Genomic DNA, 24,882 nt, shown 5'->3' with positions numbered 1-24,882 from the left:
TATTGTCATCACAGCATAAAATTTCTACTAAAGCTCAAAAGTTTGCATATTTTGCTCAAACACACAAACTCACCCACACCAATTGATAAATCACCAAATGCCACAGTACAATAGAGGTTCACACACTATTCCATTCCTCACACATGTAGCTTGCAATGCCATGTGATTGAATAGCGGTGCTCCATAGGGGTTTTCTTGTTTGTTTGTTTTTTAGTTTTTCTAATTTTCTGTCTCAGTTCTCTCTGCCAAAGTCATACCTCGCAGACCTGGACAATAACAAAGCTACTGGTCATTTGCAAGAAAATAATCATAGCTTTGTCATAAAATTTACATCCAAATTAAGCTTGGAAATTCGTCTCCAACTTATGCTCACAGTGTGCCTGGCATAAAGGTTTCTGTAAATAGGTATAAGGCTATGCAAAACAGAATGGTTTCCTCAGAGTAATGTGGAAAACGGGGTTTACACTGTGGCACACACAGTTAGATGAGACAGAGCTTCAAGTGATACTTCATGGAGCTGATTAAGAATAATGCTCGATTACTGATTCCAATGATTACATTTACCTAACAATTAAAATCATAAATAAAAACAGAGGATAACTGAAATCATACACAAGTTGCTCTCCTATGGTGAATTTCTCCAGTTAAATTAGTGAATCAAAAGCACCGGACAGACATTAAATTATGTTTTATTTCAAATATTGCAGCTGATTTACTGAGATTGAACTCCTTCAACCTGCCCAAGGCTCTGCACAAACCATGGATGAGTCTTCAGTTACTTTGAGTGTCAGACCTGCAAGAAGAAATGTACGATGCCAGGTGAAATGAAGTAGCAAGTTGACAGCCAAGACTGAGAGATGATGGCAAAGACGTCTCACACCTGATCAGAGCTATGTCTGATTTCATTTGGTTTGCCACTGGAATGATTGTTTCCATCATAACTGCTGAGATGCTCAGAGCCGATCGGTCATCACCAAAGTGTTGGCATGGTAACAGCAATGATTGCGATTTGATACCATAGTTGAATGCTTCAAGAAATGAGGTCTAGAAGACACAGTCACACTTCTAGTGATGTCACAATGCTAGTGATGTCACAATGAAAAGCTCTATCTTCATCTCTTTTGCTTCCCTCTCCCTTTGCCCTGGAAACCCTTGGCTCTCGGTCCTCGGCTCAGTTTTTTGGCACGGATCTTACTCCTAGAGTCCACTCCTCGCACCCAGCGGTCACGGTCCATCTCCCATCGCAGCTGCTTCATATCTGTGGGTCAAGCAGTCACGAGGAGTGACACACATTATCCTACGTTGCCACATTTTAAGTGGCTAAATGATCAAGTAATTACTGATCTACAAAGATACAAATACACATAACAGCAATACCCGTATGTTTGAAATTTTTCTGTAACTTTGCAATAACTCTAAAATTTTACACATGTTCATGTATTCCATGACAAACCACACATGTAAATGTTAAATATATACTGTCAACCTTGCCTATTTGAAAAAAAAAGTTGAATCTACTGTGAAACACGATATTTTCGCGGCATGAAATTTTCGCGACTTGGAGCTGACGGCGTTTTTTGCAGCACGAAATTTTTGCAAGTTGCCTCGAACATTCAACGCATATTGTGTACACAAGAACTTTCGCGTGAATTTTTATTTTGCAAATCTTGGCCCTCGCGAAATTCGCAAAATTAAAATGCACGCGAACATTCCTTGTTTTACAGTACTTGGATTTAAGAAATAGCTTCGAATTACAGAAAATTTTACTTATGAGGGATTAACATCAATAAAATATACAAAGAAGAGGAATTGAAAAGACCTTCGACTTAGGTGATCATTCGACTTATGCAAGGTTGACTGTAATTCTAGAAGAGTTTTTTTTTTTTTTTTATTGGCAGTATTATTTTATCAAACTCATGATGGAAGCTTCCAAAATACTTTAGCATATATCTGTTATACATTACTCTCACAATTTGTCAACATAAAGTTCTATATTCATATGGTTGAGCACATTTAAACATCATGCCATCAGCATTTCTACTCCCTCAGTGGAATCCAAATAATGTATAATATAACAAGATGTTGAATCTAACACAAATACTCTTTTCATTTGCCCGAAGTTAGAGATGAAATACTGACCTGCTTTGTCTTTGTTGGCGAGAGCATTGAGTCCAACATCAAATTTAGATCCAACATTCTCATCTATCATGCTGGAAATCTGAAATATAAAAAAAAGGGCAATGAATTAAGCATAGTAGTGGATTTGATATAGTAAAATGATGTGGATATACATGCATGCGTTGAAATACGCTATGTACTTGACGCAATCTATCAGAATGTAACATTGGGATATTTTGACAGTTATAACAATCACATAAAAATAGATCTAATGCATTCTTATCTTTTCATAAGCAATACAAATTTATGGAGATAGAATTTGCATGGCCATTTCCTTGATCCAAGAATGCCATGAATGCAGTAATTTTTTTTTTCAGTACAAATGCTGTGATTTTTTTCTACGACATGTATGATTCACTGTAGCACATGAATGGGGATTTTAAGATTAATTTCTCAATGTTATGACCTGTAACATCAGTATGTGATACAATTACATACATATTGTGTTAACCAACCTATAATATCTATAATTCCTCAATATACATATGAGTGAGTAAGCATAACAAATGCATTCTCCATACTTCTATCACATTTTATGGAAATGAGAGAGGGGGGGGGGGGGGGGACAACACCCAACAGTGTGTCACATTTTTGTTTGAAACTAACCTTGTATTTGGTAGTAAGGAAAAAAGAAACCATATCTTGACTTCCTTTTCACATTTATGTGTATGTTACAAATTTTCTTCCAGCTACAAGGCTGTATCATACCCAAGATTGAAGAAATGTTGATTGTAGCCATGAATGTTGTGATATGCCAGAAAAGTAAACAAACACTTAACACTGCTCTCATTCTCCATACTTCTATCACATTTTATGGAAATGAGAGAGGGGGGGGGGGGGGGACAACACCCAACAGTGTGTCACATTTTTGTTTGAAACTAACCTTGTATTTGGTAGTAAGGAAAAAAGAAACCATATCTTGACTTCCTTTTCACATTTATGTGTATGTTACAAATTTTCTTCCAGCTACAAGGCTGTATCATACCCAAGATTGAAGAAATGTTGATTGTAGCCATGAATGTTGTGATATGCCAGAAAAGTAAACAAACACTTAACACTGCTCTCAGGTCCTTTCTGCTCAAGACCACAATCATGTTTGACACTTGGGTGATAAGCTTTAAGAAGTCATTTTAAAGTATGAGTTTCTACAACTCTCACTTCCTGGTGACCTATTCATACCTTCTCAGTGACATCGGAGAGTTCCGTCGACTCTCTCTGTCTCTTGGGTTTCTTCGCTTCTCGTCTTCGCTTTCTCTTGCTGGCTTTGCCAGCCTTTGGTAAAGGAAACTCTTCTACAGATCACACAGACAAATCAAAATCAATGCATTGATAATTGCAACATACAAAACAAATTTCTACGTAACATGTTGGAATATGAATTGTACTAACAGATATGATAATCATGCCTATGTCTGCACTGTACAGAAAATATGTGCTACTGAGGACAGGGGAAAGTAGTACAAGAGTGTTTTCATAGAGTGAAATGGCAAACCTCAACAATTAAGGCTTACAGCTATGATCACATGTACCTCAAGAATCATAAAGTTTTACAGTTATGATCACATGTACACACATCAAGCCACGCAATGTAAAACATTTTTTTTTTTCTATCTCTAACTGAGCTAAGAGTGTCGTGATATTTTCTGCGACAACTTTTAGAACATCACTAAGTATTTCTTTCATAAAATAGCTTCATTACACATTTTCACCCAGCAATCACTCCCAGGGATTCATCAATGCCCATGGGACCGAAAGTAGAAAATCTACTGCTGCATTGACAATCCTTTTCAAACATTATACTTTAGAGATTCTCAGCATACCTTCATCTGACATCTCAAATGCTTCCTCATCCAGTCCCTCTATGTCCTCTGTCTCTGGAAGATCATCCATGTCATCATGATCTGCATCACTCTCATCCTCCTCCTCCTCATCATCATCATCAGATGAAGACTCATCCTCTTCTTCGGCAGCCTTCCTCTTCTTGGACTGCTTTTTGCTAGACTTCTTCTGGAACTCTCTGAAAAAAAAAGAAGGAATATTCTTATTCAATTTTTGCATTTAAAGACTAAAACTCAAATTAATGTCAAAGCAATCAAAGTCAATCGCAAGTTGTTGTTTTTTTTGAGTGTGCACATCACCACTTATTTCAAACTCCCCCCCCCCCCCCCAAGGAAAAAAAAAAGAGACCAGTGTCTAAAATATCTGTGCTTTTTTTTTTTTTTTTAAATAAAAGGATAGCAATCTGGATATGTCTACAGAAGAAACAAAACAAACAAACCAAAGCATATTGTTGCCGGAGCGACAAGACCTCGTATCTACAAAATGTAAAATGTTCAGGAGAGCCAAAAAACATGGTGGCCAAAGCACTGTGGCAAATGGGATAGCCTTTCCTTTGACATGCCGTGGTGGCTTCATTTTTGGAGTAAGACAGTTGGGATTTGGACAGGACATCACTTAACCCATTACTTGACCATTAATCCAAAAAAGTCATTTTCATCAAATTTGCAGATACAAGGTCTTGTCACCACAGCGACGATATGTATAATACATGATCAACACTGAGTGTGAAGGCTTTATCAAACAACTGGAGTAAATGATGACATTTCATAAATCATTTCCAATCAAGAATGATTTCTCTAAGTGAATCAATGGCTTCAAAAACTCACCCAGCAAAATCAAAGTCATCACCTAGGTCAGGATCTTCTGCATCTCCCTCCATATCATCTACACATGTAAACATGGAAGAAGGAAACATAACAATGTGTTCTTTTCTCAACAATGGAAATGCGTGAAACTTGGGGGAAGGAATTTCTGAAAATACAGCAGATGTTGTGATAGCCATTGCGATTTCAATTCGGGGGGGGGGGGGGGGCAAAAGTCACACACACACACACAAATAAAAATAGACAGTACCATATAGAAGAGAGGCAAACAATACAACATATCTTGAAAGCTGAAAGCTGTAAATGTGAACAGAGACATTATATATGATACCTACATCTGCATGCTGAAACTGTACCATGGAAGGTGATTCTAATCAAGTTAATGATTTGGGAATGACCATATGATATAGTTCCATTTTTGCACAGGGAAATGAAAGACATTAATATCAGCAGAGAATTAGTGTGTGGTGTTATCAGCATTTTCATGCAACAAGATGGTTATTCAAAAGGTTTGACTTTGTATCATTTTCCTCCGCTACAATATGAGCTTTCATTTTCATTCTGAAATTAGTTCAATGTTTATCAAGTATCATCATCACACTCGACAGAAGCTTCTTGATATTCTATGAAAACTGTAAGTTTGAAATGTACCCACCCAGTATTCTGTCAAACTCCTCATCATCAATACTTGAAGCATCGCTGTCAATCTCATCAGGTGACTCGTCTACGAACTCATCATCAGAATCATCGCTGTCACCTATGTCTTCATCCTCTTCCACCTTCTTCTCTCTTTCTTGCGATGTTTTCTCTTTCCTGTCTTCCTTTTCCTTGGTCTTCTTTTGCTTTTGGTCTTTTTTGGAGAAGAACCTGTCAATCATAACCATGAAAGAGTATTTTTAAGAGTCAATAACTTGCCTAATTGTAATCAGCCAAATCTACCAACATCCTCCAGTCATAATGTAAAGATACCATACACAGAACACAGAATAATCCATGATCAATGACATAAATACCATAACAGATGCACAATTTTACATGAGTTACAATGAGCAAGATGATTTTAGTATGGTCATACCATCTACTGTGTGTGTGCCTGTGTTTTAATATAAATACATCACACATGGTACATATACCAGTATACAGTAAAACACGATATATTCATGGCATGAAAATTTCGCGAATTGGAGCCGACAGCCTTTTTTGCAGCATGAAATTTTCGTAAACTGCCACTGGCATCCAACGCATATTGTGTAGGCAAGAACTTTCGCACGCACTTTAATTTCGCGAATGTTGGCGCTCGCGAAATTCGCAAAATTAAAATGCACGCGAACATTCCTTGTTTTACAGTATGAGGCAGAGATACATATAGTGATCAAGCTAGTCGTGAGATATTTTTCTGCTGCAGAGATCTTCACAAGCTACAAACCTGTGGAAGAACATCTCATCAATGGGAACACTCTCCTCAGTCAGACTGGTGAAGTCCTTGCTGTTAACAGGGAGGTTCCTGACTGCTGGAGGCTTGTAGGACCTTGACTTGGGCTGCATGACAGACTCTCTGCCTACACAGACATGTAAAGAGCACAGAGATACTTTACATACTGTACTTGTCCCATTATAGGAATGTACACACATGATGTGTGCGTGTGTGCACGTACCTGATGTCCCGTAAATTTCTAAAGGAATATATGACCAGAGACAGGGCATCATCTATCTTACTGCGGAATTTTCAGCTACCGCGTATTTGTACAGTAATGGTAGGTAGCATGACAGCTCATAGTTGAAAAAAAAAAATCATTTACAATAATAGTCAGCTCTTTCTTGTGCATCCACTCTCTAGCCGATTTTATTGTGCCAAGAAAAAAAAAAAAAAAATTTTAAACAACATTTTTACATGAATTCATTTCATTATAATTCACATATATACCAATAGTAATGAATGATGAAAGTAAAACTATCTAAAAAATGCACACAGCTCTTCAAAGTACTGGAATTAACTTAACACGTTTGAATACACAAGGGTCCTTGGTGTCGGAACACATTAAAAAACACAAGCAAACACACACATACAAACATCACGTTCAATGAAAATTCTATTAACTGTGATGCCATACTTGGAATTGGGTGGGTTTCTCAGCGGTACTACATTCGTTCAAGGGCAGTGAACTACTGGAGTGTACAACATTGTTTGGAGTTAGAAATATGATTTTCACTTTTTCAATAACAAGTCCAGGTGCTTTGGAAATGGATATATTGTTGAGAAAGGGAGATTATATACACTTGGACAGCATTAGTTTGGGATCATGTAATTTGTAGTGCAGTTAAAAGAATGTTATACAAGGCACTGTCATAATCCAAGACAGATGTAAGCTTTGAGTGAATGACGGAGGCTAAAACACTGCTGAGAAGATATCACATTGATTGATTGATTGATTGATTGATTGAGGCCAATTTAGGCCATTTATTCGGTGTCAGGAGAGAAATTTATCTTTGATTTTGCCAGTGAAGTGAAATGGAATCTGTTTGAATTTGTAAAGATTTAGAGTTTTAAAAGTTGCCCTAGGAAGCCACTGGGTCAAACTGCAAGAGACTGACTGTCTGGAAATTTACATCAAATGAGACAAAGTAAAAGTAAAAGAATAAACTGCCATAGCAACAACATGTCTAAATCAGTCAAATTCAGACAGGGCAGTCACATGAAATGAGACAAAGTAAAAGTTAAAGAAATAGCATGGCAATAGCATGCCCGGTTTGCAGTATTATGTATTAACTCAGACTATAGAAATTGAGTGAATAGAGGTGTTATGTAATAGCTCCCATCCAGGTGGTGGCTAGGAATGTTCTCGAGCTCAGTCGAGACTCGGCTATGTCAGTGTCACTAGGGTGCTGGTTGTAATTTATTGTTCACACGTTCACGAGTAAAGATGTTATGTAACAGCAGTCTAGACGATGGCTAGACATATTGTGTACAGTTTCAATAGGGCAATATTTAAGCATGACGATTGGATGATTTCTTTAGTGTAGGAAAGGCATGAAAAAGCAAGTGTATGGGAGTGTAAGGAACTTTAGTGTTATCTCTATGGCTAGGGGAGCTAATAAAAAGCTGATGAATGTAGGGGATCAGGGAGAAACACTTTAATCAGACATCCAGCATAGATCTCCGCTTAGGCAGCAGTCGTTTTTCTGGGGGTTTTCCACGTCGGTGAGATGCAAGCTCCAGCTGCTGATATAAACTGAACTTGGACAGTTATGATCTGAACTTTGGTACGGGGCTCAATCTCCATTTGCCTGCTCGTCGTCGCTTGAGCTCGGGCATCGCGGGTCAAGGCAGGAGTCTGCGTGGTTGCAGGGACTAGAAAAGGCCGAGGAGCTGAGAGGACCGCCGATAGGGTAGCGTCTAGCTGAGTGGCCAAGTCAAGGGATGCTTCCAAGAGACAAGCCAAGCGACTGTGCCGAGGTCGACGACGAGGGCATCGGGCATCGATGACGACTGAGCTGAGCTGAGGGGATCACCGGTTCAAGTCACCCAAGATAACCCCAGTTATGTATTTGTAATTTGTTTCCGACCATCTTTTATGCCCAATGTATTGATATATGCTGTGAACGAGAAAGCTACAAAGATTTGAAAGATTAAACTCGAACATAACTGCATGCAAACAGTTTGAATTTTCGTTCTTTCGGTGTCAGAGTAGCAGAGAAAAAAAAAAAAATCACTCACGTGACATTCGGCAAAATAAAACACAAAAACATATAATAGTGCATCTAAACAGACAAGAAAACGTAATGTATGCTAATTCCTTTTGGTATACTGGGTAGGTTGACTGGAAATCTGGAGTAAAGAGTGCCACAAATCAATTTCCAATCTTACCAATAAGTTTCTGCTTGGGGTTGCGGTACACAAATCTGTCGAGGAAGCGTGTTGCTGTGAAGTCTTGCAGAGGGTTCCCTGTGTATGAGACCAGTGTGCCAGAAAGGAGCTGGGAGGCGAACAGCGCCACCGATGGGTGGAAGTGCTTGGACAGCTGGAAAGGGTAGACAGCATACAAATTATAAGGATAGAATTCTGATGAAGCTGCAACAGAAATTGGATACCTCATATGAATTGACCTTAAAGCTTGGAAATAAATGAAATGAAAAATGAAAATGAAAACTACACATACAATCTTGTCCTATATCAACACCTGATAACTGGCAATGGTCAATTTCCAGATCATGTGATCTAAAGATCATTGAAATATGAATACAAAATATACAAAAACCTGGAGGAGAAGGCAAGAAGTAGACGGGGCATGTGTAAATTTATGCAATAGCATAATAACCATCAGTCATATAGGAGACTGCAGTGTTAACACCTGTGTGTATATATATATGACACATGTCGGCAGACATGCACAATTGTACTACACTACACCACTTTCACAGCACAGTCCACTCCTGGTGAGCATTTATGCTTTCCGAGAGAATACTTCTTGAAGTTGTAAGATCATTAACTCGATTTTGCACAACGCCACCCAGCACACACACATGTATTCCACACTCTCTGCTTCCAACACAAGAGAGCCAAACAAACAGGTTCAAACTCTTACCACTTTGAGTTCCCACATGATGGCATTGTCCACATGACTATGGAGAGGATTTCTGGCCAGGGCATCATAGCTGGATGACATCTCGTCTGAAGAGAGAGAAAGAGAATTTGAATTTTTCTTAGGGATACAACATTAGTTTTGCTTGATATCTATTACATGCATTGCCATAATATGACAAATATACTCCTATCAGAGTCGATGAATTTCTCAAAATTCACTATCAGCACAATGTTGGAATTCTATGAGTAAAGGTTGCAAAGCCTGTGTCTCTACTTTCTGGTGCAATGGTACACAGCTAGCAATGGGAGTCCTGTCTGTTCATGAAAGAATCACTGGCCTTTGAGGGGTGCAACCAACATCACTTTCACAGGTGTACTTGCGCAAAGTACAAACAAGTGAAACTCTTGAAAATCTTCCCTTTGTTTATTATCTATCCTACTCAACAAGTTTCAGTGAACTTTAAGTTTTCAGTTATCACAAGAGACAGAGTTAGGTGATCGCTACCTTTGTCTCCCTCTGTTGTCTGTCGATGGACCCAGGATGATTTGTCCTCTCTGGTCTCATGTGTCTTCATCTTCATCTCACCATTCTTCTCATCACTGGTTTCATCTTCTTCCTCTTCCTCATTTATATCCACAAAATGCTCATCATCAAAGTCCTGAACAGGGAAAAAAAAAGAAAAAAAGAAGCAATGATTCAATTAGGTTGACACAAAATTTCACAAATGAACCGTTGATGTACAAGCAGAGAGAGAAAAAGAAAATTCGCAAGCCATTCATTATATCTGCTGAAAATATCTTACTTTGAGAACAAGCACAAGTTCATCAATATTTCATGAATAGTTCATATCCTTCACTAATATTAACACCAGCCACTGTGACGTGAAAGAGAGCTGATGAATTTAACACAATTTTTACCTCCGCAAAGGGAGGAAGTTATGTTTTCGTTACCATTGGTTTGTTTGTTTGTTTGTTTGTCCGTGTGCAAAATAAATCAAAAAGTAGTCAACGGATTTGGATGAAACTTACAGGAAAGGTTGAGAATGACATAAGTGATAAATAATTAAATTTTGGTAGTGATCTGATAATTTTGGGGGAATTTATGAAGGATTTTTTATAATTTGACAGGTAGGGTCAATGAACTTGGGAGTTCAAACTGCGCATTTTTTAGGTTTTCAAACGCGCACTAAAGTGCGTGCTTCTAGTTTCTGCTAGGGCGAGGCGCGCCGCGCAGCTGAGGGTTTATGACATAACAAAGGCTTCTATAAGACCCCAAAGAACTTTTCCCCAGTGGTGGAGAGAAGAAAAATCTCTTTGGGAAGAGCAAGATCATCGGTGGAAAGTAGCTGCTTGGCGAAGGTCTGTGCTCTCAGAGTGCTTTTCTAGTTTAGTGAGTATTTCATTGCATTGCTTTATTCACATTATATTTAAAAGATGATCCATCCAGCTCCCAAGACATGATATCACAAATTTGATGTTTCTGATAGTATCTCATGACAAAGCTAACTTCCAAACCTACCTCATTCCATGAGGAGCTGAAGATACCCAGCGAGGGTTTGACCCGGATGACCTCAGAGACCAGCACTAAGACGGCGGCTATAAAGGGAGGCTGCTGCCAGCTACATACCTGAAGTAGACGCTTCACAAAGGCCTGGGAGATGAGAGCAAGAACAGAGGAAATCTATGGACTCGTGCATTAATTGATCGATTGAATCTTCCCTTAATTCATTCACTCATTCTCTCACTCAGTCAAAGTTGAATATTAAAAAGACTCATCATTGCAGGAAAAGATAAATTACAGATATTTCTCATCACATAATATTTTAAGTAAAGTACATCAAATTTGTTTTTGTTGGGATTCTGTAGCTCTTTACACCCGATGAAAGCAATTTGGAGTGAATATTAATAACACTAGTGGAAGAGACAACTACGTAAATATTTCAAATTACGGTCTTTATTATCAACAATTTTCTCTACTTCATATCCTCTAGATCTAAACATATTGAATATTCACAGTCTACAGATTCCACTGATGAAATCATCTACAATGATGAAGACAGGAAAGAAAGGAAAATCAGTGTGAAAAGCACTCATGGGTAGCTACAAGATGACTTTTCATCAATCAGAGAATTAAGGATTCTTACACTGACTAGTATGAAATCCATCCTCATTTGATTTTATTTCCAAAGTCTCTGTTACAGTTGCATGTGATCAACAAATTACCCTTCATTGATGTAAATAAGCAATTATTTTTCAGTGCATTAGCAGTAGCCATGACCCAAAAAAAAAAATCAAAAATCAAAAATCAAAAAAAAAAAAAAAAAAATCATGGGCATATATACTCCGGTTGGACTCAAACGAATAATCTTTTGATTACTACAAAGGCACTGTTATCCACTAGACTACCAAGCTGTCAAGTAATACGGAGACTGTTGGTTTAATTTCAACAGAATATGTATGCCCATTATTTTTGTCATGTCTGCCACTAAAACACTGTATATTGGTGCTTACTCATGTTGATGAAGGGGATTTGTCAATCACTTGCAATGACAAAACCTTGACGCAAGAATTCATTAATTTGAATCTCTGGTGCAGCTTTCAAAAACTTGACTGACCTTGACTCTGTTGAACACATCATCCTCTTTGAGGGTTTGGAAGAGAAGATTGAGGAACATGGCATGTCTGGGTGAGGTAGAGAGCTGGGGGTCCAGCAGCTTGCGGTAGAGGGCTGAGTAGAAACGGTCCATTGTGGATTTCCTAGGTATCAAGACAAGCATCACACACCCACATTTTTACTAAGGTCACTTCTCAACACTTTCCAACTGTATATGTAAGCTTCAAGTAAAATTGTGTGCACATTTACTTGTAAACCAACTTTCTTATCACAAAACTATGAGTTTTGTAGAAATCAATAACAAGTTCATCACTGTTGCAACATGTTGCAAATTTCAGCATGCTGTCTTTACATATACCATCAACATTATGTCAGTATCATTCACAGACATATGATTATGGCTAGAATAGTCTCTATAAAAGAAGATGAACACCAAAGAGGAATTTTAATCTTTGAATTGCTGCTGCATCAGTGAAGTGTGATTTCATCCATCTTATCATGAGTGATTGCATATCACAGCAGAGATATAAAACAACAATGATCACCAACATCCTATCATCACATAAATACCACAGTACAAGCTCATGGGCTTCCTGTTTTACGACAGGTACCATTCTATCAATGTCCACACATTTTCCTCTATTCAGAGTGGTCACTAACCTTTTGTCCAAGACTTGCTTGACCAGTAGGAGGGCCTGGATACTTGTGTTGAAGGCCACCTTGTGGATGACCTTGAAGAGAGTGTCCAGCTGTTCATGAACCTTCTCATCCTCTGGATAAACAGATTTATGGCAAGAAAAGCCCATTGGATTAAAAGTTCATAAAGTATGAACAAACGGAGGGGAAAAAACAGTGACAAACTAAACAAATGTGGCTTTAGATATCTTAACAAGATAAAACAAAAGCGACATTTGGTGTTCTCATCTTATGTATCATCTTTATCCTCATCTTCAAGACAACTATAGAAATATATGTGACCCGCTACAACAAAAGGATCCTAAAGTCGCTGACAGGCGAGCCAAGCATGGCCCAGAAAAATGCTATTTTCAGGCCTTTCCTTTGATCATTTAGCTTCGCAATTTCGGCAGATGATAGAAGATACATTAGACTACAAAATTATGTTACAAACAGAAATCCGAACGTTTTGACAGATTTTAGTGATCTGACTTCAAACTCGATTTTCTCGGCTCACCCGTCAGCGACTTTAGGATCCTTTTGTTGTAGCGGGTCACATATATAATGCCGGTATATGATTTTGCCCGTATCAATGCTTGCTGTTGACATATTCTCTTACCTTTGGAGTATGGAAAGGCTCTGTGGACTCCCGTAATGACTGCTGATAACATCTTGTTGTCAATTTTCTTCTGCTTTGTGCAAGCCTGACAATACAAAATCAGAAGAATATTTTAAGATGAAAATCAAGGTGAACTGCTTGAAAAGTACAGGTTAGCCTCTTAGATAGACATCTACTTGACAATGATGATAATAACAACATATAAATATAAAAAGCGCATATGTTCTCCTGCAATGCAAGAGCTGCTGATAAGCTTAACCCATTGAGGACGAGCCAATTTTGCACAAACACGCATTTCTAATGGACATCTGCCCGAGTATACTTGGGACTAGTCTTCAACGGGTAAATGTAAGTGAACCATTTTAAAACAGGTTTGTTTTTTCTTAATTTGAATAATGCTACAATTGGGGATTTCGTGATTTCTAATGGAAATCTATCCCACAGTTTGGGGCTGGACAGGCAAATGCTTGGTCTCATAATGTTATCTATGTTGCACATATTGGGATTTGTTTAAAAAAAAAAAATTCTTTAGGTTTCTTTATTATCCCAGATTACATCAACATTTTACATAAAAGAGGCTCCTGGCTCAAGAGCATTTCAGAACAACTCTAAGGACATAAAAAAGAATATAACAAAAAATACCTGATACAAAAAATCTGCAGGCTGAAAGTACAAAGACCAATATGACTTGCCTTGAAGAATGAGAGGTAGACCACAATGAGCTGAGTGGCAAGACCATCCTCCTCCTGGTTCAACACCAGTTGGTTCAGGAAGCATATGGCATAGTACCTATAACAGCAAGGGAAACATTAGTTACAACCATTAAGTCTTTCAATGCCGGTAATGAGAAGAACACAATTGTATAATCTGCATCAATATAATGTCTTCTACCTGGTGTCCAACTTTTTGCTTTCACTTCACCTTATTTCAGCATGTGACCTCCTTCAGGCATGCCAGTAGATTAATTTTCACCCAGTCTGTACTGCTAAATGAAGACAACATTTTCAACACTGCTCTCTCAGTATGATGTTTGGTATGAGAGCAGAATGTATCAACTTGCAGCTCTATCAATTATAAAGCATAGATCATGGAGTATGGGTATCTTCTCATTACTATGACATACCAGGGTCTACTTCTACTGGTGAAAATTGAATGGACTTCAAAGTTTAAATGCTGTGAAAGGTCTATCATATAAGAATTCAATATAGTATACACAAAAATAATTTCTGTACATGATCCAACAGAGATGTTCCACAAATAACAAAAAATGCCTTCAATCCTCACAGCATCACACTGGTTTGGCAATCAACATGATGTCAATTATTTCTCAAATGTGCTTGGGAAGGATTGTTTCCACCACTTTTCCTCATTACATTATACCCTAACGTCATCTTGTGCAAAGTAACATTACAAACTATTGGCATTTTCATTAACAAACAATGAGTGGTACATTATAGATGGAATCAGTCACATGAACGTTTTAGGCTGTCCACAGGATGCTGAACCAGATGGTTTTCTAACATTTATACAGACACTGCTTCTCAGTGTACACTTTATATTGCTCAGATTTAAAGTTTCTCCATTGCTTCAATCTGAACTACTTCTTGGCAATGATCTATTTATCTAAGTGATTCCCTTGTCGACTTACTGAGCCTTTGTGTTGATGTTTGGTCTGAAGAGGAGTTCCTCCACGGCCTGAACCACCACAAACTTCATCATTGAATGAACCTCGACTATTGGTGAGAAATACAAAATTCAACACAAAATATAACAATAATGCATTTCTGAAATATTCATATGATGAATTACATGCAGAGACTCCAACTCTCCCGGTTTTGAAGGGAGATCTCCTGCCGAAAGCCCATTTTTGCAAAATCTCCCGTTCTCCCGCTTGAGATTTAATTTCTCCCGCCCTGGCTCTGTGTCTCCTGCTTGAAATGATTTCCTGCTTAGTGTCATTGTATGTTGAAAATAAGCCTCAGATAGCACGAAATAGCATCTAGAACCCTAGAGCTTGGACCCCGGCCATAAGGAACTTTGCGCTCGTGACTGGAGTCTCCCGTTTGCTAGGGGTTTCAGGCGGGAGAATCTCCAGATCAGAAGGTGTTTGGGGTTGGAGTCTCTGTACATGATGGCAATTGTCTTTAGAAATCATCTCATTATAGATCCTTCTTTCCAAGGAAACATTAGGCAGAACCTGGAAACAATACAAGCAAGCCTGGGCCCTGTTTTACCAAAAGATATAATTAATCATAAATGTCCTTACCACACAGGCTGCCATAGACTTACCATAGAAATCAACTATATAATCAATTATAACTCTTCATAAAACAGGGGCCTGGTTAAAAGAGGTAAGTCTTGAAAAAATCTAATTGCTAGCTCTTCATTTGTCATATTTTTCAAACTGAGGTTTGCAATGTCAAAAGTCTTTGGATTGCTGATAGTTTGGCAAAAAGAAACTCACCCAACTTTTGAAGCCAGTGGACTGCTTTTGCTGCAACCTTGTAGTCTGGATCCCCAACTTTGTTGACTATAAGTCTAAGCAGCCGCTGAAAACCAACAAACATCAACAAACATTGCAAAATGAGTGATAAATGTACATATCACTTGATTTTCCATAGGATGAAAAAAAAAAGATAAGATGCCATCAACGTGTAGAATTTGTATATAACTTAGTCTTGTACTTATGACTATTTATGCCCTCCTTCACTTAAATATTACTGATACATATCATTTTCAGTTGGCTTTGTAATCCCCTTACACAAATGTGTACAATCTTTGAGAACATCCAGAGAGTTTTTCTCATTTTTGAGAAAAAAAAAAAGAATGAATACTTAGAGGAGCACTCTCATCTTGGTATCTCTTGTACAGCATGTAAAGTAAAAACAGATGATGTTTCCACTCAGAAATAGTTAATGAAATGCAAAAGACCACTGTGTCATTTTTTTTTTTCTCACCTTCTCCTCCTCTGGTCTGTTCACAAGAAGCTCATAGCAGGCTGACAAGGCCTTGCCCTTTACGGCACTTAGTGTATCTTGCAGCATTTTCTAGATGCAACAAAGGAAATCAATGAAAGAAAAATATACATACTTAAACATTACATCATCAAGTTTGACACAGCCTACAAGTACAGCAGGAAGGCAGACAATTGCTCACAGCTACAACTGTACTCTGACAATATTTCTGTCCTTGTTTTCAAGCAAACAATGCACATCATCAGCTATCAAATCAAATCCTATCAAATAGGATTAATCGATCATGGCTGTGAACACAAACAAAAATATATCATCACACGACATTGAAATGGTTGCAGTTTCAGGAATTCAACTTGGCATTCAGTTGTTACCCCAAACAATCACCACTAGACCTTGCATCATTTTACAAAGCACAAGAGCTCCAACTCCCTTACTTTCTCATCATTTCAACTGATTGACAAATTGCCCTACATCGACGTAAATCATTTGCTTCTTTAAGCCCTTAAAAGAGAACAGTTCATCCTCAACAATTCGAAGTTGTATGCTTTCACTTTGTCTGATGAGGGTTTCAGCTGTAAGATAAAATTCCCTAGACTCTGAACTCACCTCGATGATGTCAAGAAACATGCTGTATTTCTGCTTCAACTGATCTTCAAAGAAGTACATCAGAATGTGCTTATCACGCTTGGCACGATCTGAGCCACATTTCCTTTCTAGATCCTCAAAAGAGTGCTGGAAACAACATAGAAAAATATAAACCGGTAATAAGTCCATCATGACAGAATTGCATAGTATCACTTGGTGTGGAATTTATCTGACAGTAAAGAAATAAGTTATATGTTTATATGCAATTTGGAAACTTGATTCTTTCATAGTTACAAATCACATTTCTCACTTTAGTACTTTTTTCATTAACCCTAAAAAGACTGGGCTATTTTGGTAGCTCGAAAGACTGGGGGGGGGGGGGCCTAAAGGGCCCCCCCTTAACCCTAAAAAGACTGGGGGGGGGGCCTAAAAGGCCCCCCCCTCGACATTTCGCGCGATTACTCTGCAACACGCAATGCTCTCGCCGCGATGCTCTATGACTTTTTTCTTTCGAGTTTCCCGCACATTTTGATACCAAATTTGTGACGCCCGGGGGTACGGTTCTGAAGTTACATAACTTTTTGTACATGCACGTGAGGCCGAAAATGGCTCAAAAATGTGATTTTGTGTACAAAGTCAATGCAAATTGAGTTTTTTCACATGGCTCATATAAATATGCTTATTTTTACTCTCAATGGCTAAAATTAATTTGTTTTAGGAGTATTATGCTTTAAAAAGTGTCCGCCACAAATTTTGTTAAAAAAAACAACAAAAACAAAAGGTCGAAAAAACAAAGAAATACATAAGAAATTCATAAAACAATAAAATAAATAAGAAATTAATTTTGATACCGATTTTTTTTTAAGTACATTTGCTAAGAATGCCACTAAGAATAATTAAACCAAAAATGAGCACTTTTGGAGCTTTATTTACTGATTTAGATCAAAGAGTCTGATTTCTCGCATAAATTAGCATAATTAATCAATATAAAATAAAAGAAGACTATTTTGTAAAATTTGAATATACGATCTTGTAGATTACATCGCACACTACCATTGTGCAAATTTCCACGGCGATCGCGCGATCCACGGCCGAGATCTTAAGGGGGGGCCCTTTAGGCCCCCCCCCAGTCTTTCGAGCTACCAAAATAGCCCAGTCTTTTTAGGGTTAAGATCTCGGCCGTGGATTGCGCGATCGCCGCGGAAATTTGAACAATGGTAGTGTGCGATGTAATCTACAAGATCGTATATTTAAATTTTCCAAAATAGTCTTCTTTTATTTTACTTTGATTAATTATGCTAATCTATGCGAGAAATCAGACTTTTTTATGTAAATCAGTAAATAAAGCTCCAAATGTGCTCATTTTTGGTCTAGATATTCTTTGTAGCATTCTTAGCAAATGTACTTGAAAAAAAATTTGGTATCAAAATTAATTTCTTATTTATTTTATTGTTTTATGAATTTCTTATGTATTTCGTTGTTTTTTCGACCTTTTGTTTTTGTTATTTTTTTCAGCAAAATTTGTGGCAGACCCTTTTTGAAGCATAATACTACTAAAACAAATTGATTTTAGCCATTGAGAGTAAAAATAAGCATATTTATATGAACCATGTGATAAAACTCAATTTGTATTGACTTTGTACACAAAATCACATTTTTGAGCCATTTTCGGTCTCACGTGCATGTACAAAAAGTTATGTAACTTCAGAACCGTACCCCCAGGCATCACAAATTTGGTGTCAAAACGTGCGGGAAACTCGAAAGAAAAAAGTCATAGAGCATCGCGGCGAGAGCATTGCGTGTTGCTGAGTAATCGCGCAAAGTGTGGGGGGCCTTTTAAGGCCCCCCCAGTCTTTTTAGGGTTAAGAAGATGATATTACAAAACATTGACAAAGTATATAATTTCATGACCCAGGTGTTAACTTGGCCTCTGACAGACACTTTAAAAGTAAAATATACAAATGGAGCTTGGAGAGACATGAAGAAATTGTTTCTCATAATTTTCCATCACTTTACCATCTTTTTTTGAAAACCTATCATAGCTATTTAAAAGAAGTAACAGAAGAGGGTATTTTACTTGGCTAAGGATAGAGAGTGAAGTTCACAAATAATCTTTTGACTATTATACTAACCTGTGAGAACAGCTTCAGCTTTCTGTTGCTAGGCAACAACTCTTCCAGAAACAGCCTCTTGACTGCATCCAGCCCCAGGAGGGCTTCCCTCCGACCCTTCTTCCTGACCATAGCCAGCAGGCTGTCCAGGCTGAGGGGTGTGTGGACAGGGGCAGCCTGCACCTCCAGAGTGAGGGCCGCCACCTTGTCTGACAGTGCTCCCGACTTTGCCACAGTCTGCATCCATCTGCTCTGAGATCCACTCTCACTGCTCTTTCCTGGATGTCGCCGAGAAAACTCACAATCAGTCATTTATTTAATAACTCTTACAGCTACTCACTCACACTTACAATGGCTCTTTCATGTCAAACTTTCAAGAGGGTATGTCATAAAAATGTCATACATGCAGAAAGTAATCAAGTCTGATATCAACAATGTCTGAATTCTCGCAGAGCAAAAAACAAACAAAACAAAAACACTGCAACTGACCACTTGGAGAGTTTTTGTATACTGAATTACAAAACAAACAATACAATAAAAAAAAAAACTTAATCAAATGACTTACTTGCTGCATAGAGTTCCACTTCATTGTCATAAAGTTTTGTTGCATACTCCTTGTATGCAGAAACAACAGCTTCATCTGGTGGCTGGACACTCACTGACTTTGCAGGCTCCTAAGTCAAACATAAGAATTACAAGGAGAAACAAAAGGAGCTCATTAGAGATACATTGTAATATCAGTTGATCCCATTACTACAGGGGACTCGTGTTACAACAAAGTTCTCTGGACCGGCAGCTTTCTTTCACGATATTGAAATTTAATTACAACCAAAATAGTAGAGTATGTGAAGATACATGTACATGTATATACATAGATGATAATTTTGAGATCTAACTTTTACTTTGTTGTGCAACAAATTTCGTTATAACTACATGTATGTTTTTCATAACGGGAGTGCACTTTAGTGTATTTACCAGAGTATTCATCATTCTTCGTAAGATAAAGTAAATCAAACAACAGCTCTAATGTTTTGCCTTCGACAATCACAACAACAATACTTAGGAGTTGCTTTCACATGACCCAAAGCTTCATTCAATCTAAGTATATTTTACAGAAAATAGTAAAACAAAAACAGGGTACATGTATATCATGTGGCATATAAGATGAAAAAGAAATCATGGTTTAAAAAAAATTCTGCAACAAACAAGTAATAGATGAAACATAACAATATACAGTTAAACTCGCATAAGTCGATCTTCTCGGGACTGAGCAAAACACATCGATTTAGGCGAGTTTTGACTTGTGCGTAAGTCGAAAAAAATCGACTTACAGTTACACCACGCATACACGTGTATAATGTACATGTATGTTGTCTACTTTGGAGCTGAGAGCTGGAGCGGTGTGCCCGATATTTTCCCTTCAGCAAGACGTTTTATCCACATTGAATACTACCGTTATTCATTTCCAAAATTAAGAGCAAACATCTGACATTTATTCTAGCTCTTATGGAGCCGATTGTTACCGCTGTTCATTTCCAAAACTGAAGGCAAACATCCGGCTCTTCTTTTTTTTTTTTTTTTTTGGTTGGCACGGCGTGCGTTTTTGGTGACCCCTGTCGCATATTAACCATTCGCGAAATCGTGATACGATTCGCGAAAAGACTCCGCTAAGTATATAAGGCATAGATTGCTACACTCGGCAGAGGCGATACGTTGTCCTTTCACCAGGTCTGGGTAACGGAAACCAAAATCTCGCGTGAGTTCTTGCGTTACTGTCGTTAATGTCAACGAAACATCGTTAATTTGCGCTTGGGATCGTTACTCCTCGTTACTACAAACGTCAATTTTCCCTATCGTTAGTTTGCGTTAATAACGATTCAGGTGAAACCGCTTGCGTAAATGAAATGTTAATGTTTTTAACGCAAAGTTTCTTTTGGTATATACTGTATGTAAACAAAAACTGGCGTCTCATGATTTTGACAGTGATTTATTACACAATAAAATCTTATTCGACTTAGGCACAGTGAATTCAATGGTTTTTCTGTGAAAGTGTTCTTGGAATTTCATCGACTTAGGCGAGTATTCGACTTAAAAAATTTGACTTGTGAGTGAATTAATACACGTAAGTCAATGGGGAAAAATCGGGACTTTTTAAAATCTTCGACTTGCGCGATTATTCGACATATGCGACGTCGACTTAGGCGAGTTTAACTGTATGACTGAAATAATTATAAATATGCATACAAGCAAACACACATATCTTAATACATATACATATACATCTTAATACTTCATTCAACCTAAGTATATTTTACAGAAAACAGAAAAACAAAAACAGGGTACATGTACATCATGTGGCATATAAGATGAAAAAGAAATCATGGTTTTAAAAAAATTCTGCAACAAACAAGTAATAGATGAAAAATAACAATATATGACTGAAATAATTATAAATATGCATACAAGTAAACACACATATCTTAATACATATACAATGTACACATGAACATATTTTTCTGGTATTCATATTTAGTTACTTCTCTGTTCTTTTTATTCAAATTCCAGAATACTCACCAGAATTGTAAACCACTTGACTCCAGATGGCACTAACATAATGGAGGTTGGTGACATTTGCAGATTGACTGGAACTTTTCCTTTGGAATGTTGCTTTACATTCTTTTCAGGACTTCTTTCTTTCCCCACACTGGGTACTGTCCTTGCATTAACGTTAGCTGCATTTTGGGTATCTTTCACTTTTGCCTTGACATCTGTATTTCCTTCAACCTTTTTGCCTTTCTTTTTAGTCTTCACACTGTGTCCAAGGATATCTGGCTTCTCTTCTGTTTGATGTCTTGACCCATCTTCCTGAGTAATTGTGTCTTCATTTTGTTGAACGTTTTTGTTTCGCACATCCAACGAGGGTGCTTTTTTACCCACTTTCTTCTTTTTCTTTTCTTTAATGCTGGACGGTTCATGCTGATACCTGAAAGGCAACATCAAAGAAAATTACTGAATGCATGGAAAACTTATTTTACAACCTACCAATGTCTTGGTAAGATACGTGCTTATCTTTCTGATATTACTTATGAGATTATTTTCTACATAACTAATTATTTCATACAATTGATTAATGGTGCCCTAAACCACAATTTTGCTAAACATGTAACCACTGGTTGAAGACATTGCTTTAGTTCTATGTGAAGTAGACTCTGAAGGTGATGACATGTAAACACATCTTTGCAGCATTTCTAATGGGGGGGCATGGAACTCTAGCCCAAATAAATCTACCTGTCAAGTTTCAACTTCTTGATGATGTCATTAATCTCTGATGCTGGGACATCTTCTCCTTCCACTTGATGACTCGTCTCCATCTCGCCTCCATCATCCTGAATGCTATTCATCAACTGCAACAAATCTTCCTATGGAATACCAAGATCAAGTTGAAGAAGTACAAAATTGTTTAAATGCTTTTAATGGAATGGAATGGAATTTCTACTTTGTAAACACAATTTCAAGTGCACAGCTCAGATGGGTGTATTCGCCGATTCGTGTAGTGTATAAAAACAATATCAACAGAGCCGGTTTAATTCTTGGATACTCGGTGACTAGACCTAACGTTAGTAGTGGTGGCAATGTTTAGTATTAGTAGTCTTGCTGTCTACACAATGTTATTGACTACTTCAACTTGTTACATGACGTGTGTGTGAGCATCTGCCATTACCTTGTCTGCATGGGAGCTAATGTGCTAATTGAATAGAGTAACTGCAGCAGTATGCGGCCGTGCAGCCGTTCGCGGCAGGTACAACATACACGGTAATATACCGCTAAACACAGCACAGCACCGTTACATGCACACTACACCATATACTAACACACTAGCAATCAACAAAAACCAACCGATAAAATGGGCATGATCTCTGACGAAAGTGACATTTTCTCACCTAAATGACAACATATCGCATCCCAAATGAAATTTTCAGTACTTCTTAACATAACAGTTAAGAAACAATGGTCCAAGAAACTGGATTTTTTTGTCGTTTTCTCGATGTTCATGGATTTTGAAAACATATCCTCACGTAAAATAGAACTTTCGCGAGCCGATGTGGGCCGCCACTTTTTTCGGAAAGTGGATGTCACCATCGAAAAAAAATGAGAAAAACACGAGAAAGACATCAACAACACCGCCAGAATTGCGATCTTGTTTGCGGCCAATGCATGTGCACCCGCTATTTTCACGTGCTTTCGCAATGGGAATTGGCGCTTACGCAATGTTCGCGAGACATGTGAAGGCGTTCAGCTAAAGATCACGGAGCACGCGCGTATTGCATAGGGATTGTACATCGTGCCGCAAGCAGAAATACTACGTCGCATATCGCCCTTATCGGCGAAAATTGTGCCGGGTTTTGCCTTGGTAAATCATGAAAACTGCGTTGGTCAGTGGTAAATTTCTTTTATGAAAACAATCGCGTTAATGAATAATCTTGTCTATGATATATGAAATGGTTGAAAATAATTTGCCTGATTTGTTTACAAGTTCGAAAAACCCTTAACAATGCTTAAACTGCCGCAAACGGGATATTTTACTCTAGAGTAACTGCGTCAGTAAGCGGCCGTGCAGCCGTTCGCGGCAAGTACAACATACACGGTAATATACAGCTAAACACAGCATTGCACTGTTACATGCACACTACACATATACTAACACACTAGCAATCAACAAAAACCAACCGATAAAATGGGCACGATCTCTGACGAAAGTGAAATTTTCTCACCTAAATGACAACATATCGCATCCAAAATGAAATTTTCGGTACTTCTTAACATAACAGTTAAGAAACAATGGTCCAAGAAACTGGATTTTTTTTTCCGTTTTCTCGATGTTCATGGATTTTGAAAACATATCCTCACGTAAAATAGAATTTTCGCGAGCCGATGTGGGCCGCCATTTTTTTCAGAAAGTGGATGTTACCATCGAAAAAAATGAGAAAAACACGAGAAAGACATCAACAACACCGCCAGAAGTGCGATCTTGTTTGCGGCCAATGCATGTGCGCACGCTATTTTCACGTGCTTTCGCAATGGGAATTGGCGCTTACGCAATGTTCGCCAGACATGTGAAGGTGTTCAGCTAAAGATCGCAGAGCACGCGCGTATTGCATAGGGATTGTACATCGTGCCGCAAGCAGAAATACTTTGTCGCATATCGCTCTTTATCGGCGAAAATTGTGCCGGGTTTTGCCATGGTAAATCATGAAAACTGCGTTGGTCAATGGTAAATTTCTTTCATGAAAACAATTGCGTTAATGAATAATCTTGTCTATGATATATGAAATGGTTGAAAATAATTTGCCTGATTTGTTTACAAGTTGGAAAAACTCTTAACAATGCTTAAACTGCCGCAAACGGGATATTTTACTCTAATTCATGTTAAACTTACATTATTATATGCACGCCAAGATTATACAAAACAGTGAAGATGACAAGGGTTTCTACTGTCTAGAATCATATGCCTTTGAGGCCGAGCCGAGGGCATTAATATCATTATCAAACAGAAGCTGTTTAGTAGGATAGCTGTTGTCGACATGACCAAAGACAGCAGCTCATAATTCATCACATGTCACAGTATGAGACACACAAAAATATGCAGATGTGGGACTATGCACGTAGACAACAGTCAAAAGAGCTGAGAACATACTCTCTACATTCATGAATACTCTGCAAAACAACGAGTTTTACTTACATCGGCATCACTGTCTTCCTTTGAAGACCTGATCCGTCCTCCTGCTTTCTGTTTATGCTTCTTCATATTGGTATCATCAAACTTATCATGGATATGCGCCGCGTCTCAACAGTGCACGCACGATCGATCGGCCAAAAAAT

General features: G+C 38.0%; 1 protein-coding gene across 1 annotated transcript; it reads right to left on the bottom strand.

The window, feature by feature from the left end:
• Window positions 1–190: 190 nt before the first annotated feature.
• Window positions 191–24,868, bottom strand: LOC140233153 (CCAAT/enhancer-binding protein zeta-like). The gene is made up of 24 exons (XM_072313273.1): window positions 24,743–24,868; window positions 22,291–22,421; window positions 21,577–21,985; window positions 19,568–19,676; window positions 19,024–19,280; window positions 16,913–17,038; window positions 16,289–16,378; window positions 15,796–15,880; window positions 14,980–15,064; window positions 14,024–14,120; window positions 13,332–13,416; window positions 12,698–12,809; window positions 12,039–12,180; window positions 10,943–11,074; window positions 9,929–10,082; window positions 9,425–9,510; window positions 8,707–8,860; window positions 6,268–6,400; window positions 5,497–5,708; window positions 4,845–4,902; window positions 3,999–4,195; window positions 3,358–3,470; window positions 2,140–2,218; window positions 191–1,258 (listed from the first exon to the last, which is right to left on the bottom strand). Exons 1-24 carry the CDS (start codon window positions 24,806–24,808, stop codon window positions 1,113–1,115), a joined length of 3,258 nt encoding a protein of 1,085 aa, XP_072169374.1. The 5' UTR covers window positions 24,809–24,868; the 3' UTR covers window positions 191–1,112.
• Window positions 24,869–24,882: the final 14 nt, after the last annotated feature.

Source organism: Diadema setosum, chromosome 1 (genome assembly GCF_964275005.1).
Source record: "Diadema setosum chromosome 1, eeDiaSeto1, whole genome shotgun sequence".
Taxonomy (NCBI): Eukaryota; Metazoa; Echinodermata; class Echinoidea; order Diadematoida; family Diadematidae; genus Diadema; species Diadema setosum.
Note: the sequence above shows the minus strand (reverse complement) of the source record. Positions and strands in the feature narration are given on the sequence as shown.